This window comes from Vombatus ursinus, unplaced genomic scaffold (assembly GCF_900497805.2).
Source record: "Vombatus ursinus unplaced genomic scaffold, bare-nosed wombat genome assembly UNPS02014817.1, whole genome shotgun sequence".
NCBI classification, from domain to species: Eukaryota; Metazoa; Chordata; class Mammalia; order Diprotodontia; family Vombatidae; genus Vombatus; species Vombatus ursinus.
Genome location: NW_020954595.1, coordinates 12,976,224 through 12,988,867, shown reverse-complemented (window position 1 = coordinate 12,988,867; position 12,644 = coordinate 12,976,224). Strand labels below are relative to the sequence as shown.

Below are 12,644 nucleotides of genomic sequence, written 5' to 3'. Positions count from 1 at the left end.
AACAAAAAGTGTTGTCATGTGGCAGGCCTGCACTCCCGTCCTTGCTTTACGCGTCACTCCTTCTTCATGGGTCTGATCCTGCTGGAACAGGACAGAAGTCCCTCGTAGCAACTGCAGTGCGGCCTTCACTTAGTGCTGGCTTCGGTGTTGAAAGAGAAATAGAGGACCCCGAACAGAACCCGGAGGCCCTGGGGCAGGGCCAGCACAAGGCTACTCATCCCCCTGCCTCCCCGGAGACACAGACGCTTGGGGAGCTGGGGGAGTTCCTGAGAAGCCCGTTACTGCACTTGAGCATTATGGGTGGTCGCCTTGAGTCACTGCTGTTCCTGCTTCAGAACCACGTCATTTCTCTCAGCGCTGTTCACTCTGCATGTAGAGAAGAAGACAAAATGAGAGCCCATTTGACATGTGGTTTGGCCCCAGAAGGGGCTGTCCCATCAGTGGAGGCCACAGGGGCAGAACACAGGAAGTACATGTGCACACACATTCTGCAAACCCTCAAGCCTGTCCCCGGCCAGCGGAGACAGCACATTTCTGCCTGTAAAGGATCCATCTAATGGAGGAGTCAGGTCTGACCAACTCTCGTGCCAGCTAGAGAGCAGTCACTCCACTGGGGGCGCATGAGGGCAAAGAGTAAGTCTGGTGGTGCTCATAGTGAGACACAAAGCAAAGCCACAAAAATGCAGCCCATTGCTAATTACTAATGAAACTCGGTAGGAGGAGACTGAAGAAGAAATCCCATTCAGAAAAACTTTGGAAATGCCCCAGTTGGTAGGTGGGAGTACTCCTCCTAAGCCCCCCACATCTTAGAGGAACCTAACTACAAAGCATGCTTTAAATCAGATGTCCGTAAGTGGAGGGGCTTATTTAAGGATGATTAATTTTCAGGTTATTTTATGAAAGTAGACAAAATAAAATCCATCTAGAAAAAAAGGTCAAGTATTTTTAGGAAAACGGTGAATAAAAGTAAGAATCAAGGGTGTTATCAAATCTCAAACTGTCATAAAGCAGCGACCAGAAATGCTTTGGTTCTGGTACACACACCCACACACACACACACCCACACCCGCACACACATGCGCACACACGCATGCACATTCTCCCAAGGACACCAACTCTGATGGGAAGGATTCCCTGTTCAATACAAATTGTCGGGAAGATGGGAAAGCAGTTTAGTAGAAGGTGGATTTAGACCAACATCTTACACTGTAATAAACTCCAAATTGATACGTGAGCTGAATGTCCACGGTCACACACAAAATGAGCGGAGGGTAGAAGCGGTCCCGTGCCCGTCCACATCCAGGCGATCTCAGGAGACAATGTGCGATTTGGAGGATGTAAAATGGAAAGGCTGTTGTGCCAGTTGCTTGGTCGCACTTGGAAGAGAAGCAGTTAATTGGGAAACACTCTTTGCATTGGTTTTTTCAGATAAAAGCTTGACATCCAAGACCTAGAGGGAATTTCATAGGGAAATATCCAGTTACAGGTGCCAGTCATTCTCTGAGAGCTCAGTGACCAAAAGATATGAAGAGGCGGTGTTCCAGGGATGGTCTGTGAACCTGCAAGGACGATCACGTCCCTAAGAATAAGTGTAAATTTAAAAAACTCTCAGACCATCAGCCTGGCAGAGATGACGGAGGAAAGACTGGTGCAGCTAGTGTAGTAATCGAGGTGTGAGGTGGTGGGGACCTGCACCTGGGAGGAGAGAAGGGAGTAGATTCGAGAGATGTTGGGAAGGTGGAGAGAACGAGTCTTAGGAGCAGCTTGACTCTGGGGAGTGAGAGGGAAGGAGGTGTCCAGGGGGACTGAGCCTAAGGGCCTGGGAGGAGGGGCTGCTCTGGATAGCAACAGAGAAGGGGGAAAGCGGGAGGGAGAGTTTGAGGAAGAGGAGGAGTTCTGTCTTGGATGTGTTACGCTTAAGATGTCTGTCAGACGGAGATGAAGAACACCATGGAGTGGTGAGACTGGCGGTCAGCTGAGATATCAGGGCAGGAGAAGTAGGCTGGAGGGTGATTGCGGAATCCATGGGAGCTGGTGAGATTATCCCGTGAAATAGCAGAATAATGAGTCAAAGGACCGCTCCTCCCAAGCTTGGTGGAGACAAGCCGCGGGCGTCGGGGCCTGGCGCGGCCGCCCCCCCATCTGGCACGGCTGCCAGGCTGCTCCTTGGTGCTTTGTTCTGGGCGTGTTCTTGCTGGCCTTCAGCCATGGCCGGTGCACCCCGGGATCTGCAGCCAAGGACGTTCAGGGGCAAGGGGCTTCTGGTCAAAATCTCCTGTCATTTATCAGTGGTTAGTCATTCAGCAAGCATTTGTTAATCCCCTGCTATGTTGAAAGAGGAGTTACGTCATGGCAAATGACTAAGTGAAGGAACTGGCAGGTTGGGGTATTTTGTGTGTTGAAGTCCCCTTGGAGAGGGGTGGAGAGCTTGTGAGTCAGGTGCTGACCCCACCAAGGGAAGGTCACTGACTTGGGCCTTGGTAGAGAAATACTACCAGAATCTCAATTGGGCGATGAATGTGGAATGAAGAGCTCTCTGAAGAGGAAGGAGGTTACTGAGGGTGGTGGCAGAGGGCAGCAAGGGCTATCCCTGCTGCCCTTGGTCAGGGGTATCGGTGACAGAGCGCCTGGGAGAAGAAGATGAAAGGAAGGAGAAAGGGAAAGCCAGTGGGATCCCCAGGGAGCCCAGTGGAGGGGGTGGAAACTAGGACGAGGTTCCTGGGGACTTCATTGTCCCTGGAATGGGGAGGGCACTCTTCAGGTGGGCTCCTGTGGGGGATCTTTGTCCCCCAGGGCCAGGACGGAAGAGGGAGCTGAGACACCTCTGTTAGCTTGTCTGGGTTCTGTCTTTTATTAGAGCGCACCACACCCTCCCTCCCGTGTTTCTTTGTACAGATATATGAAATTTAACTTGTGTACATGTATCGATACATATATATGTGTGTGTGCATGTTTTACATACGGACCCACGCACACGTATGTAATAGATGCTGTGGCTCTGCCCAGTTTTTGGAGGACATGAGTTGATCTGGACAGGTGCCTAGGCCTTCTCACACGCCCTGGGGTGAGTCACTGGCACGCCCAGTCTCACCTCCAGATTTGCACAGCTCCCTCCATGGACTTGATCCTCCCGATGGTCCAGCCAGGCCTGGGTGAGCTCTCTGAGGCCCAGGCTGGGTCTGGGTGCAGGTTTCTCCTGGCCCCAGAGCCTTTTTCTCATTTTCTGTCGCTACTTCACCTTCATGTTTGGGTTGATTTCACACACACAAACACACACACACACACACACACACGTACACACACACGCATGCACATACTCTGCCAGGCACACACTAAGTGCTTAATAAATGCTTGTTCACATGTTGTTCTTAGCTTCCACCCCTAGTTGTGACGGACCCAAGAATGGACTAGTGAGTCATAGCTGAGACTGGAAAAGAATGGATCCTGGAGCCTGAGACTGAGGAGTGTCCAGAGCGAAGGCCTGCACATTGAGCTGCCGTGGAGGCCGAGCCTGGCTGGGAGGGCCCAGCTCCAAGTACCCAGACTAAACAAAGGGCCGTCATGTCGGAAACTCTTTCCTTTTCCATCTCTTACTGTTACTTCCACAGTTACCCAGCCTCTAAGTGCTTGGGAGTGAATCTTTGTGAAGCCCAAAGAGGCTGATGTAGCAGGGAAAAGGTGGGGAGGGAAACCCTGTGGCCCTTCTTTGCAGGGGTGGAGAGAAAGCTCAAAAGCCTGAGGGAAGGGCTCACAGAGAGTGGATTTTTTTTTTTTTTGACTAGGCAGTGGGGTTAAGTGACTTGCCCAGGGTCACACAGCTAGTAACTGTCAAGTGTCTGAGGCCGGATTTGAACGCAGGTCCTCTTGACTCTAGGGTCGGTGCTTTATCCACTGCACCACCTAGCTGCCCCCATGGATTTTTTTTTTTAACAAAAAAATTTACCTATTTTCATTTTCAACATTCACTTCTGTAAGATTTTGAGTTCTAAATTTTCTCCCCCTCTCCCCAAGACGACATGCAGTCTATTATGGGCTCTCCATATACATTCCTATTAAACCTATTTCCACATTAGTCATGTTGTATTAAAATCGAAGGGAACAACCATGAGAAGGAAGAAACAAAAAAAAAAAAAAAAGAGCCAAGAGCCTGCTTCCCTCCTCATTCAGACTCCACGGCTGTTTCTCTGGCGGCCGGTATCTTTCATCGAGTCTTTTGGAATCGTCTCAGATCCTTGCGTTGCTGAGAAGAGTCAAGTGTCTCAAAGTCAGTCACCACGCAGCGTGGCTGGTACTCTGTATGATGTTCTCCTGGTTCTGCTCTCTTCACTCCGCATCAGTCCATACAAGGCTTTCCAGGTTTTTCTGAAGTCTGCCTGCTCTTCATTTCTTATAGCACAGTAGTACTCCATTACGTTCAGGCATTCCCCAGTCGACGGGCATCCCCTCAGTTTCCAATTCTTGGCCACCACAAAAAGAGCTGCTCTAAATAATTCTGTAAATGTGGGTCCTTTCCCCATTTTTATGATCAGAGAGTGGATTTTAAGGGGCCCAGGTCCTGCCTTCCAAACCCAGATATTAACCGTATCACTTAGACTTGTAGTTGGCAGCAGGTGAGGGCCAAAGGACAGTGACTGGGATCTGCCCTCACCTCACTGGGGTGAGCAGCCGCTGAGGGGAGAGTGGTTTGCTGGTGACTTGCACGAGTGAAAGAATGGCATCCCAGAGGTGCCTGAGGCTTCTCCCCCATTGTGGAAATCGGCAGCTTCACTTGCTGGCCATTACTGGGGTAGGACATTCTCTGGCCATCAGGACGCCTTAAGATTGGGAGGAGCATTGGCGACGTCAGCCGGTCTTTTCGGTCCCCTGGTAGGCTGAATAGGCCAAATGAGCTCAACACGGGAAGTGGCCCGACCTTGAGCCAGCTGGAGTCAGGAAAAGCACATGTGAAGTGATGGTCAGTCATGGTTTGTTGTGCCATGCGCTGTGCTCACTGAGCATCAGGGACAGAGACCAAGAGGGAGACCTTCCCTGCCCTCGTGATGCTTACATCCCATTGGAGTGGGGAGACAGAAAGTACCAGTACACACAGCATGAAGACCAAGGTTGTTAAGGACTGAATGTTCTTCGGGCTTTTTAACGCCGTCCTGGAGCTGACTAGGAGGAGTGGTTCAGGGAATTCTGGGAAGTTCATCGACTCGTGCCATTTTTAGAGCTGGATTTACTCCAATCCATTCTTTCTGCACGTGGAGGAAATTCAGGGCCAGAGAGGACGGACAGCCCCATGCAGCTGTTCAGGGCAGAGCCAGGACTAGACTCCTAGTCCAGGCCGGTGCTGTGCCTTGCCCGGCACTGTGGCGGAGGCACCCTGTGTACTTGGGTCTGCTGTCCCAGCCCAGGCAGGGAAAGGCCAAGGCCTCACCGCCGTGCTGCTTGAATTGATTCTGCTGGGCAGGTGGTCCCCTCCCCCTGTCTCTCCTCTCTGGTCTTTTTCTCCGTCATTGATGTAGAGGTGTTTGGACTCTGAAGCCCTTCTCAGGCTTTGCTTCCTTTATTGATACTCACTGGCCAGACGAGTCACTGTGGCAACTGGCCCAGAGCTCCCCCGTGAGGCCCATGTACCCCAAGAAAGCCAGTGCCCAGAAGAAAGGCCCCACAGGCACTAGTACTTCATGCCCATCGCCTGGAGAACGCCCGCACCTGCTGTGTGACGTGAATGTAGCGCAATTAAAGAAAGCAGTGACAGGAGAATTGACTTATGAGAAGATTTCCATGAACTGTTGCAGAGTGGAGGAAGAGGCCCCAGGATGACTGCAGCAGTGGACAACCCGAGGCAGGCTTGGAGAAGCCTCCTCCCCCACCCCAGCCCTTCACTTGGCAGAGGCGGGAGGCTTCACGCTCTTAGACTGGGGGATGGCGATGACAACATCACAGTGAGAGATAGCCGTGGAAATGAAAGCCCGAGAGGAAGGCCTCGTGTGAATGGTGGCCGCAGAGCAGGGTGGGGGTGCCCCAGCACCCTGTGACGAAGGAAGGCATGGAAGGGGGATGGACACAGACTGGCAGCGTCTGGGGAGTCTGGCCTAGAGGAAAGAAATCTTGGGATGTCCTGAAAAGAGCTGAGAAGGTCTCCTCTGCTTTCCCTACTGAAAGGTGGCTTCGTAACATTCAGTAAATTACCCAACGGAAAAAGGGGAGAAAGTTTGGTCAGGCCCCCACCCCAGCCAGTCTTCTTGGGGTCTCCACTTCCAGTGAACTCTGAGCCTCCCCTTTCCTGGTGCGTGGGAGTGTGTGTGCGTGTGTGCACTCTGTGTGTGTGCGCTGCATGTATGCACTGTGTGCTGTGTGTGTGCGCTGCGTGTATGCACTCTGTGCTGCGTGTGTGTGTGTGCACTGTGTGTGTGCTGTGTGTATGCACTCTGTGTGCTGTGTGCATGCACTGTGTGTGTGCTGCGTGTATGCACTCTGTGTGTTGCGTGCATGTGTGTGCGCGCTGCGTGTGCTGCATGTATGCACTGCGTGTGCTGCATGTGTGCACTACATGTGTGTGCGTGTGTGCTGCATGCGTGTGCTGTGTGCTGAAGAACGGAAGCTGCACCCTCAGCTGGAGCTCAGGCCCTGGGACCTTAGATGACTCTGCTTCCAGGGTGGGCCATGAGTGAACTGGGCCAGGCAGTCCCTGGCTCTGGGCATCTGCCTCCTCCTCCGTGCCTTCAGCCCCCAGATTGGGCCATGCTGCCCTCTGACTTTTCGGCTGCCTCCTGCTTCTTGTGGATGCATCTCCTCTAGCCTGCCAAGCCGGGGGCCGCTCGTCTCCATCCCAGGCTTTCAGTCTCAATCCCGGGGGTGGGGGACGGAGGGATGGTGCTCCTTCCCAGGACCTCGGTGCCCAAGTGAACCCCCTGTTGAGGGAAGAAGTGGGGAAGCTCTTCCTGAGTCTGGTATGTCTGTCTCTAGGAGGTCGTTCAGCTCCCTCTGGACTTCGTGAAGCAGCTCTGTTTAAAGATCCAGGCAGAGAGACCAGGTAAGGAGGGCTGCTGGGCCTTCTGGGCGAGGCCAGGCTCTGGTCCCTTTGAAACCGAGGATGGAAAGGGGAGAGGGAGAAAAGGGCTGGTCAGCCCGACTTGGGAGAGCTCAGTCCCCTGAGACTGCCCGGCGCAGGCCCCCAGCCACCTCGGCTCTCCTCCCGTCTGATGGAGCCGGCCAGCCCCCTGGAAGCTCTGCCCTCTGTCCCGGAGCTCCGGGGGCTTTGTCCAGCCCTAGGCTCCAGGCCCTAGACCATCTCCTCTTTCCAGCTGCTAGGCTCAGCTGGTCCAGTTCAGCTCTGAAAGTTCTCGTCACATGGGGGGGGGAGGGGGGAGAGGGCGGAGCTCGGATGCTAGGTTCCCCGAACTTCACGTGCCTGCGGCATCTGTCCCGCGAGTTGAACTGATCTTTCGACTTTTTCCTTCTGTTTCCCAGAATGTCGCTGTGATAAAGACTTGGACACTCTCAGTGGTTATGCAATGTGCCTTCCAAACCTTACCAGACTGCACACCAGCCATTTCGTGGAACACCGGCCTATTCTGTGTGTAGAGATTAAGGTGAACTGGCTGAGAAAGGGAAAGGGACGGGCCCTGGCTGGGGCCAGAATCCTGGGTGGGCGGGCCCCGGGCCCCGGGCCCCGTGAGCTGCTGTTGTTAGTTTCTGCTGGTGCACGGCAGGGTACTGGGTGCCACATGCCGCTTGCTGGTTTCTGGCCAGGGGACCTCTTCAGCCGCTGCCAGACCCAGCGGGTGGTACCATTGCCATTACCCTCACCCCTTGGTGAAGCAAAGCTTCAGGCTAGCCTCTGTGCCCCGAGCCGGTGCCAGTGTCCTGGCCTAGGCCATGGTCCTGGTTCCTGGGGTTTCTGAGCTGGGGAAGCATGGGGAGCCTAGCTCTGGGTCAATGCAGGCTGGGCAGCCCGTCTGGGCCCTTGTCTCCATCCCTGGCTTGGGGCTTGGCACACCTCCTCATGTCGGTTGGTTATTAGTTCACCCTCATTTCCCATCCCAGGACATTTTTCCCCCTTCGTCAGAGCCATCCTCCAGTTTAGGAAAGCGAACCAGCACATCCAGAAAAGCCTGACCTGATGTGTGGTGTCCCACCCTCGTAGTGTACCACCTCTGCGGGGAAGAGTGTGCCGTGCCTTCTCGTTCTCTGGCGGTGTCTCTGGGCCCCTGAGGACGGTGACCGCCATAGCTCGTCTCCTGGTGCCTGGGTCAGGAGTGGCTTGCCTGTCTCTTCCCAAGGCCAGCACTGCCTGCACCCAGCAAGGATGGGGCTCCGTCCTTGGGGGTGTCGCCCTGGCTGCCAGAGGGCTGCCCCGCCCAGGCCTTGCCACAGGAGGGTCCAAGAGCAGAAAGAGAACCTGCCTTTGCGGCCTGCGAGCCTTTAGCCACCTGCTCACGAGCATCTCTCTGGGCCTCCCCGAGTGTTTTCTGACCGTGTGCTTATATTTGCAGCCAAAATGTGGATTCATTCCCTTCTCCAGGCATGTGACCCAGGAGATGAAGCACAAGGTGTGTCGATACTGCATGCATCAGCACCTGAAGGTACGTCTGTCTGTCTGTCTGAGCCCAGGCCTTGAGCGGGGCTGGCGGACGGACTGCGGTCTCAGACTCGGGGGCATTCTGATTCTGTTCTGTGTGTGACTCTTAACCCTTGTCTGGATGGGAGAGACCAACTCTCTGGGGGGCCCCTGGGGAGCGACATGGATGGAGCCCTGAAGGTCACAAAGAAAACTCTGGATCTGGCTCCCCAGAGGCGGCCTGCCCCTCCCTGTGCAGGCTCTGCCTTCCCCTCCACCAGCTTCCCTGGCTCCTTCCTCTTAGTGCCTTGTTTCTCCATGTGATCTGCCTCATTCTCGACAGGCTGGTGAACGCGTGAGCTCGCAGGGACCCTTGGGGCTTTTCCTCCTCTTTCTGACTCTTTGGAGCTTATAAGGCACGTGGTGCTTGGTGCATAGTAGGTGCTTCATGTGCTAGTTGAGTGCCTGCTCTCCCTAGGACCCTGTGATGAAGGAGCTGTGGTTACTCCCATTGTACCAGGGCCTTGAAGTCCGTGGAGAAGTTAGGTCTGAGGCAGGATTTGAACTCAGATCACCCTCCCTCCAAGGCCAGCACTTGGCCTTGCCCACGCTTCTCATCCGTGAAGTCAGACTAGAGCAGGTGGGCCCATCGGTCAGCTGAAAAGCTGAGCTCAAGGCCAAGATAAAGCCAAGGATGTTGAGGAGCGACTCCGTGCCAATGATGCCCAGCCCACATCCTGAAGAAGTTCCTTGCTTGGCTTGAAGTAGAAAGGACTCAGGCCTGAACTCGGGAAGGGACTGGACACCAGAGACAGGAGAGGGGCAGCAGAGAGGCCCCAGTGATTGTGTTTGGAGACATCCAGCCTGCCAGGGCCTCTGCTGGGCTCGCACTCCCCAGGAGCTCCAAGGAGCAGGAAAAGGACCCACGTGCTCCAGAGTGCTGACTGCGGCTCTTTGGGTCGCGGTGCCTCGAGGAGCAGTTCAGGGCCCGGAGTGTGGTGGGACCGCTAAGAAATGACGGGGGGTGGACGTTTCAGGGAGCCTGGCAAGATCGGGAAGTCATGCGGTGCACCTTGGCGTGGTGACTGTCAGGCTGAGGCTCTGGAGGATGGAGGAGGGGGCAAGCTGCCTTTCTCATGATGGCACGTACTGACTCAGGGAGAAGCTCCGGGTGGATCTACCAGATGGGGTGTCTGCATCACTTAACAACCCTAGTGGTTGTCAAGGCCTTTCTTTTCTTGTTTCCAGTGGGGGCTTTGGGGAGGAGAGGGAGGCCAGTGATAGCACTGCTTAAGAAAGATGACAGCCATCCTCGAAGCATTCGAGAAGAGGCGCAGAAGGGGGACGCACAAGCAGGAGAGCTTTGACAGGCCGTGGCTGCAGGACCTGAGCTGTGGGATGGAGGAGGACCTGAGCACGAGGAGGAGGCCACAAGAGCCGGGGCCTTCATCAGTGAACGTCTGGCTCACTTGCCTGAGGGAGAGGACAGGAACTTGACTCTCAGATGACAATGAGCCTGGCCCCAGGAGCCGGAGGCCAGAGGAAAACGAGAGGCTGCTTATGGACACGGTCAGAACAGCACCTGCTGGAACCCGTAGGAAAACCGGCCAGCTAGACCGAGGCTGTAGAGAGGACATCGGCGCCAGAGACGCCTGGAGGGAGGAGAAAATCCAGCGCTGACGTCGTGAGCGATCCGGGCTGGCAGCGGGATTCTACCGATGTGGAAGTCCCAGGGGCTCGCCGGATTGGTGCCAGATGTAGTACAGGCACCCAGTCAGCACAGCCCCCTGTGGGTCCGAGCTCCACACCCTGCCTGGCCCCTAGGCACGGGTGTTGGGGTGCCCCAGCGTGCCTGGTTTTATTGTTGATTGCCAAAAAGCATTTGATTCGGTAGGACCGAGTGCCAGAGTAAAATCATGGAGAGGTATAACAGCTGAAGACAAGCAGCGGTGTGCTCTCGGGAAGCATTCGCCCGCGTGAGGGAGGCGAGGGAGGCCCCAGGCCCGTGGCTGCAGAGCACCTCCGATGCTCTGGTTTGAGGAGGATGTGCTGGTTGTGCCGAGGGGCAGAGAGCTTGGGAAGGAGGACCGAGTGAGTGGGCTTCGCCGTCGACCTCTCTGGAGACTGCCTTTCATTCTCAGACCTTGAGTTGACAGGAGGAAGAGAGCGGGCTGGATTGCTTTTGGGAAGTTGAAAAGCGCCTTTCGTGGCCCCAGCTCGCCATGAAAGCAAAAGCTCGTCTATGGAAGGCTGACATTCCATCAGCTTCTGGCTGATTCCGACGAGACGCCCATGGCAGTGTGAGCAGGGCAGCTGGGCTGCCCTTGTGGCCGGGGCGAGGGATGGCAAGGGGCTGGGCCCAGGGCTCCACCGGCAGCATCGCGGTGTCGGGAGCAGCCTGGGGGGTGGGTCCCGTCCCCGGGGGGCTCCTGAGTCCACGTGGGCACAGATGAGGGGGAGCACAAGCCATCTCCCATCCCTGAGAAGCAGGTGGAGAAAGTCTTCTCGCCTCCCACCCAGAAGCAGCCCCCAGATGGCCCGGCTCTCGGGGCACCCGTGATAGCTTCATAGATGGGCTTCCTTCCTCTCTTCTGTGCCACCCCAGGGTGGGCCAGCCAAGCTGGGCCCCCCTTCTTGAGAGTACGGAAGCAGGGTCCCCTCCCCAGGCAGGGAGTTAGTCTTTTTGTGGGCAGCCGGGGGCTTTTCTTTGTACGAAGCGGACCTGCGGCCCCTCGGTCCTCCTCCTGCCTCCAACTCTGATTCTCCTTCTACATGGGAGTCTTTGAGCTGGTTGCTGTGTCTCCGCCTGTCCTCCCTGTATAGAATTTCTGCTCTGGCCTGGGCATCTCTGTCTGTGCCTGTTTGATTCCCCAGACTGGGGCGGGTCCTCTCGCCAGCCTTGTGTCCTTTGCCTCCCTGCAATGCCATCTTCCTACAGTGTACTGAGCAGGCCTGTCCCCTCAGTGGTGCTGCGTGTGGGATGGCTGGTCACCCGCTCTGGTGAGAGGGGCCACACCCCTCCAGTTTCTAAGTGTGTAAGAAGAGAGTCGCAGGGTCAGGGCTGGAGAAGGAAGGTCAGAGGATTGCAGCTTTCTTCCCAAGTGCTGGCTCAGCTCCAGTCCAGGCAGAGGCCTTGTGCCAGGCTCTGGGACCTGGAAGTTGCCAGCCGCCCTCTACTTCCCTTCGGCAGCTAAGCTTTCTTTGCCTTTCCCAGACTTGCCCTCTTCGGCACCTGGGCGGTAGATTTGCACCCTGATCCATCTCCGGTCCTTTCTGTCTTCTTCAGTAGCTCCCATGGGTGTGGTCTGATGATGGCACCCCCTAGAGCTGGGGCCGTATTTACTGAGAAAGGGGGGATGGAGCGTGGCGAGACCTGCCCTTCTGTAGGCAAGTAGAGCCTGCATCAGAGTGGGGAGAGACTCGAGGCAGGACGGCCGGCAGAAGCCTGTTGCTGTGGTCCGGCTCAGTTAGCCCATCAGCAGGCAGTTGTGAAATACTTACTTGGCGCCAGGCACCTGATGGTCCTTGCTCTCAGCGAGCTCACATGCTGGGGGAGACGGCATGTGACCGAGTATGTACAGATGAGACGTTGGTGGAGATGATGGAACGTGTTCAGAGAGGGCCCGGTGTCAGCACCTGCAGGGAACAGATGGCAAAGGCCTTCTGGGATGGCTGCCTTCTTTGTTCCACAGGATTCGACCTGCGTCCTACCCAGAGGGTAGCCAGGGCAGGGGTGATGGACAGCCTGGGAAAGAACTGGGGAGTCGGGATTGGAGGGTCTTGTGGCATTGGAGGGCAGGGGTAGGAGGTGGAGTGGAGGAGTAGAATAATGGTGTTTATTCTGTGGTTTGCAAAGTGCTTTATAAACAGAATCTCATTTGGTCCTCCCAACAACCTTGTTATGATCCGCATTTTACAGAGAGGAAACTGAGGCAGACAGGGCTTAAGTGACTTGCTCAGGGTCACACAGCTCATAAGTGTCCAAGGCTGGATTTGAACTCAGATCATGGGAATTGAACCCTGGGAAGTTACGGGTGTTTCACAGGGCTGTTGGCCTCTGTTGGCAAGCAGGACACTTTCTACCACACTGCTAAAG

At 55.5% G+C, this 12,644-nt stretch overlaps 1 protein-coding gene across 5 annotated transcripts in view; it reads left to right on the top strand.

The window, feature by feature from the left end:
- Window positions 1–12,644, top strand: part of IPPK (inositol-pentakisphosphate 2-kinase) — a 50,051-nt gene that overhangs the window by 16,510 nt on the left and 20,897 nt on the right. For all 5 annotated transcript variants that reach the window (XM_027835890.1, XM_027835893.1, XM_027835891.1 and 2 more), the window contains 3 exons: window positions 6,955–7,021; window positions 7,459–7,580; window positions 8,484–8,573. In XM_027835890.1, the coding sequence (XP_027691691.1) occupies window positions 6,955–7,021; window positions 7,459–7,580; window positions 8,484–8,573 (279 nt within the window). The remainder of the gene's footprint in view (window positions 1–6,954; window positions 7,022–7,458; window positions 7,581–8,483; window positions 8,574–12,644) is intronic.